A 6357-nucleotide genomic window follows, 5' to 3' on the forward strand; every position below is an offset into this window, starting at 1 on the left:
GATCCAGTCCGTTACTTGCTGAGCAAGCCCGCTCTGACTGGAAGAATGGCAAGATGGCTTTTGGCTCTAACAGAATATGACATCACCTGTGTTACTCCCAAGGCTATTAAGAGCCAAGCACTTGTAGACTTACTGACCCAATTCCCATCTGGTGAACATGAACCTGCAAAGGTACCTCTATCAGGTGAGGTCCATGTCTTAGCGGTTGCAGTTGAGACTTATTGGGACTTAAAATTTAATGGAGCTACCAGAGCTGGGAAAGGTGGAGCTAGCATAACACTAACCAATCAAGAAGAAGAGAAGTTTCATCTATCATATAAGCTTGACTTCTAATGTTCAAACAACAAGGCTGAATATGAGGTGTTGATATTGGGTCAAATTACTGCCGAAAAAAAGGGCCTTTACAAGTTGAAAATTTGGGACGACTCCAAGCTAGTTGCCAAGCAAACAGTGGGTGATTTCGCATTGAAAGAGCCTCTGTTGGCCCCATATCGCACTGTAGTTCAAAGGCTGGTCACTCAGTTTGATAATGTCCAAATCCAGCATACTCTTCAAACACACAACCGTTTCCCCGATGCCTTGCCTACACTAGGCGCAAAGGTGGATATACCAGATGATAGTATAGCCATCATCATCGAGAAAAGAGTAGCACCAGCAGTGTTAGCCGAAGAGCATACAGAGCAAGATGCTGAAGGGTGGAAAGAAAATATAATCCAGTAGTTGAAAACATGCCAGGGAATAATTAAACTAGCAGAGCTTGCATCGTTTCTGCTCCTTAGAGGAGAATTGTATTTTTGCAGTCCCAACAACCTGTTGTCAAGGTGCTTCGGCAGACAAGAAGCAACTTACAGACTTAAGCAGATCCATGCTAAGTCCTATGGAGATGGAGATATCAGTCTATACCGACGGATACAGAGTCAAGGATATTACTAGCCAAAGATGGAAAAAGAAGAACTGAGTTGCAGAGGCAATGTACAAAGTGTCAGTCCCATCCTAAGGAAGAGAAAGCCCATTTCCTAAGCAGTGAAGAATGGAGGCAGCCATATATCGACTACCTTAGAAGGGGCGCACTGCCCAAGAACAAAGCCGATGCAATTAGAGTTAAGAGGCGAGCCCTCCACTTCTTCCTTGACCAAGGCAAGCTGTACCAAAGAAGCTTCGAAGGGGAACCTTTGGTGTGTTTATCAAAAGATGAAGAAAATGAGGTGTTGAGTGAAGCCCACAAGACAGAGCATCAAGGAGGGTAGCGATTATATGGACATCTCATTCACCTCAGTTACTATTGGCCAACAATGAAAGAAGCTACTAAGAACTTTGTGAGGAGATTCCAATCATGCCAGAAGTTTGGGAACTTGATACATACACCGGTGGTTGAATTACACAATATCGAAACTCCTTACCCATTTCATACAGAGGCATTCAACATAATGGGTCCTATAGCACAGCAATCCAAAGGCTAAAGATGGATACTTGCAGTGACTGAAGTCAGCACCAAGTGGGTAGAGGCTATACCGATGAGGAAGGTAGACAGGGCAGGAGTAACCAACTTCATCAACGAAAACATAATCTATAGGTTTGGCATACCCAAAGTTATGTTTTCTGACAATGGAACTCCCTTTGTAAATCGTCATGTGGAAAGACTGCTGGACGCCTACCAGATTAAGCACCACAAGTCTTGTCCATATTACCCCCAAGGGAATAAACAAGCCGAGGCGACCAACAAAACCCTCATCCTAATATTGAGTAAAATTATGGATGAAGTAGGGGGCAAATGGTTTGAACAACTCCTTGTAGCACTCTGGGTGTATAGAACGTCAAAGAAGAAGCCAACTCAGGCAACCCTATTTTCCCTAGTATATGGGTCTGAAGCTGTGTTACCAGTTGAGTTGGCAATACCCTCGGCAAGAATGGCTATGTCAGCACACTTAGTTCCAGACAATAGGAAAAATGACATAGAGGCAGGCAAAGAAAGAAGAGATCGGGCCTTGTGGGCAATGGAAAAGTATCATCAATCCATAGCTCGTGCCTACAATCAATCTGTTCAACACAGGAAGTTCAATAAGGGGGACTTGGTATGGAAGACAGTGGACGCAATCATGCGGGGGGAAACCAATCCCCAAGTTCTCACCCAGATGGGAAGGCCCCTACAAAGTTGCTGAGGCAAGCAGCAACGGGTACTACAAGTTGACAAGAGTAGATGATGGGTTCAGAACTGGCCCTGTTAACACCAAGTATGTCAAAGAATATTTTCCTTAATTTTTTTTTTCCAGGAAAAAGAGTTGTAAGTTTCTTTGTTAATGCTTCCAAAGCAAAGTCTAAAGAAAGTGTCATACACTTAGTAAACCTGTTACTCTCATATACACTTAGTGTGAGGAAAGTTTTCCATACTTAGTGAAATTTTATCCTCGTAAAAGCTTAGTCATGATGAATTTTTGTTCACTGCAAGAGTTTTGCTTATCTTTAGAAACTGTATAAGGAGGGCGAGGAAATGAAATTCAAAGTACTATAAAACATCCACACTTTTCAATAAAGTCAAACTTCCAAAACATGATTACAATGTTTGAAAAGAAGTTGTGACAGAGAAGAGGAAAAGAAAAGGCGCCAAAGGCGCCACAGGCCCAATGAAACAACAAAATAAAGAAAAGAAAATGGAGGAAATCATAACAGAGTCACCCTAAATCAAATCAAACCCTTCATGAGGGAGTCCATCATGGTCACATCCCTAGGCAGCTGGACAACCAATGCAGAGTCTTTCTCCTTGAACCAAGCCAGGTTCTGCCGATGCTGCTCTAAAGTACCCTCACACTCCTTGATAGTCTCCTCCAAGGATGCAATCATTGCCAAATTGTCTACATGCTCAAAGAAAGCATCGAATGCCTAAAGCCTATCCCTCATCCACGATAGGTCCAAACCGTTCCTCTCAAAGCCGCTCAGGTTGGCCTCGACACTTTCCACAAACTTGCTGGGGGTTGTCATAATCTTCTTAGTAGCAAGGTCACGAATGAAGCTGACAAGTGACTCCAACAATGCTGTCTGCACCATAAATCTTGGAATGTTAAAGACAGTAAAGGCACCGGGTTACAGCGCATGGATGCAAGCAAGAGTGGGAGTAGCTTCAGAGGAGACCCAATAACTTAGAAAATAAATTTTCTCTAAAGACCGAGGGGACTCTCTCACGCCGCTGCCAACTTCAATCACTAGACGGAGACTGGTGGAGCGACAAAAGGTTTGAGGGCGACGCACTTCCCCCGAAGATGATTGCCCAGCAACATTAGAGTGGGTAGATGCTAGCTGGTGACCAGGTGAACTGGCCTCACGAGAAAAACCAAAGCTTCCTGCACCATCATGTCACTTTGAAAAGAGGTCATCCATCTAGTAGCTGCCAACGTTCAAATCTGGTACAATAGTGGTATCCATCCTAGTATAAAAATCTTGGGATACCCCAAGGTTAGCTAGCACTTCCGGAAAGTGAGTGGGGTACAAGTCTGCCAGCTATTCAAAGGTTGCCGAAACAATTAGGTCAGAGGCCCCAGCGACAGCAATAACAGTGTAGGTAGCTAAAGTGATAGCTACCTCTGCAATTCAGTCCAAATTTAGAGGGGCCACAACAGGAACAATGGAAGTAGCCGCTACACTTGCACTCCCCTCAGCCACTTGGATGTTTGGAAGTGGGGTTTGTTGAACCAATGGAGATTCAATGGACTGGGAAGAACCACCAGATGCATCTCCACAGGAAGGTGATATAACTTCTGGTGGCTCTCTCACGCCACGATCTTCCCTTGGGGTCTCAGGGAAAAAATCATCTCCGCTGACAAAGGAACGGTCAGAGTGCACAAAATCAGTGGGGTTTGGAGGCTCTGCACCCTTGGCAACTAGACCACCCGTGGCAACTTCCACAGTAGCGGGAACTTCTTCATCTTCTACAGCCTCCACAACTGGCTCAGCCTCAGTAATTGGTGCGGCTCCAACATTTGGTTCTTCCTCAACATTTGGAAGTACCATCATGCGGGTCCTGAATCTTATGACCCTTGTAGCAATAAGAAGGTCGTTATCGTTGTCATCATCTGAATCTGAGGAAATTCTGATGGCGGTAGAAGATCCTCCAGGGCCCAAGGATGGTATAGTCGGTGGGCCCTGAAAAGGAAAAAAAATGATGTGATTACTAAAGTAAATGTAAAAAGCCCAAGGAAGTAATACAAAATATTTTCTAAGTGTGGGTAACTTTTGAAGTCTCTTCTTACTTAGTGAGGCACATGCCTCAGTAACTGATGTCGTTGCTCCTTGGGTTGCTCTCAATCTAGAGCGACTCATGCGTACTGTTGTGCCAACTTAAGGGGGAGCAATTTGCAAAGGTTGAACAGACATTGCCTCAAATGGGTGAGGCTTCTCCACGGTAGGCAGGGATAGAAGCTTGAAACGACAAAACATACTGGTCTGTTTCCCTCGACCAGATAGGAGACGAAGAGATAAGTCAGGCTATGGAATGGGTTCCATCGCAAAGACAACGGGAGCACTGTTGCAAAAGTTGAAGAAAGAATTGAGGTTGCAGTGCCAGAACAGCCTGTTACTGGGAGTAAAGGCGCCCTCTCTTCCAAGTGAGGGAAGCTCTATGAAGGTTAAGCCCTTCACAAGTAGAGTGGTATAATCACGGGGAAACCGCTGAAAGCTCTAGTGGAAATCAATCTGAGGCGGAGGGGCATGTGGGACACCCTGATCCATGCTGAATTGCCTAAGGACTCTGTCTGGCCGATAGACGGTGCTGGACGTGCCCTCCTCGTTCCACACGGGTAGAAACCCGGGGTGTATCATAGCAGCAATAAGAACTGAGTTGGCCTAATCAAGGGAGAAATCAACATGACGAGCCTCAAAAAATAAAATGGAACCACAAAAATGTCTGGAAGAAGCTGAGTGAAAGGGTGAAACACACACTCCTCCATGCGATTGAAGTAGTCCGCAAAGGGTCTATTGGTGCCAAGACCAGACCACCGAGAGATGCGAGGGAGGGATTGGCGCACTTGCCTCGTGACAGGTCAACCCTTTGCATCGAGAACAAGATGACCCTCTGCATCAAGGGCTTCATCGGTGAAGAAGCGCTCATGTTTTTTAGGGACAGGGCCCATAGTAAGGAATCTCTCATAGAAAAAAGTAGTTAGGAACTAAGTGTGTACAAAGCTCCACACATCATAGCGGCCCATGGATCGCTTCATGTCCAAATGGATGAGGTCAAGGCTGAAGTATAAGTTCCCCAAGAAGAGGGGGCTAGAGACTGCCGCTGCAGAATTTGACAGCCAAAGGAAACACCAAGGGATTGATGCTCTCGGTGGGGTTGCTAGGGAGAACAAAAAAGAGATGAAATAACTGATGAAGGCGGCCAAGTACAAGTCGTCGCGGTAGCCTGGCCTAACTACGGAGTCACGGCTCTCCCCTGTGATGTCGCCCACAACTGGTTACAAGTCCATGAAGAAATGCTTCAGCCAGGAAAGATTGGTGGTTTTGTCTCTCTTAGGTCTCTCCTAGAGCAGTTCCCCAGTCTTAAGGTCGTACCAGGAGCCATACTTCTGTGCCTCCCGAAAGGAACTTTAGAGGGTAATGATAGCAACTTGTTCTGCAGAAGTCAGGGACGCTGGAACAAAGAGGTGATCTCCACGGGTCCTCAAGCGCATAAGGACGGCAACATCTTCTAGGGTTGCGGTTATCTTTCCCCATGCCAAGGCAAAAGTGTGAGTGTTGCGGCTCCAGCGAGAGACAATCATATCAGTGTTGGTTTGTACCTTGTGTACTAATAACTCCGTCGAAATCAACATGGCATTAAAGAGATGAACATCCCGCAAGCGCTGCTCGAATCCACCGTCTGTAATGATGTCATCAACCCAGAAAGACCAGTCTGCTCGAGGGGCTGGAGTGAGTGCGATAGTAGATGTATGAATGGGGCACCAAAAGGGAGCAGAGGCTCCTCTAGAGGAAGGGCATTAGCAATAACGGAGTTAATTGCCTTCCAAAAAGGGTCAGCCAGCCTTCCGAAGTATGGGGCCCTCATCTACTCAGTAGGGGGTGGGGTAGCCCTGTCGAGTAGAAACCTTATGCTGGCCATGAGGAAGAATAAAGAAAGGTAAAGAAGACTATGGAAAGTGGAGATAAGGGAGAGAAGAAGACAAGAAGACAGAAAGTGTGTTTAGGCGGAAGTAGGGGACTAGTGGACCCAAGGGCGCTATTTATAAAGAAAGTAGCAAAAGGGCACTGACACACTTCCCTAGGCCCATTATGACTCATCAGTCAAAAATGGGGCACCCTTTTAGAGCTGACGCAACTTCTAATCCAACCGATGCAACGCTTGGGTTACTTACTGACGTCATGCAT

The 6357-nt window shown here is 45.9% G+C and overlaps 1 protein-coding gene across 1 annotated transcript; it reads left to right on the forward strand.

Moving 5' to 3' along the window:
- The first annotated feature begins 1514 nt into the window (after positions 1-1514).
- LOC145823820 (uncharacterized) lies at positions 1515-2285 on the forward strand. The gene is made up of 2 exons (XM_082923345.1): positions 1515-2072; positions 2271-2285. The coding sequence occupies exons 1-2, from the start codon at positions 1515-1517 to the stop codon at positions 2283-2285; spliced, it is 573 nt and encodes a 190-aa protein (XP_082779471.1).
- The last annotated feature ends 4072 nt before the right edge of the window (positions 2286-6357 follow it).

This window comes from Camellia sinensis, chromosome 4, assembly GCF_055761805.1.
Source record: "Camellia sinensis isolate YWXY chromosome 4, ASM5576180v1, whole genome shotgun sequence".
Classification (NCBI taxonomy): domain Eukaryota; kingdom Viridiplantae; phylum Streptophyta; class Magnoliopsida; order Ericales; family Theaceae; genus Camellia; species Camellia sinensis.

What these genes read in the sequence shown, in the direction of transcription:
- LOC145823820 (XM_082923345.1), top strand. Translation starts at nt 1,515, where the DNA reads ATGAGGAAGGTAGACAGGGCAGGAGTAACCAACTTCATCAACGAAAAC.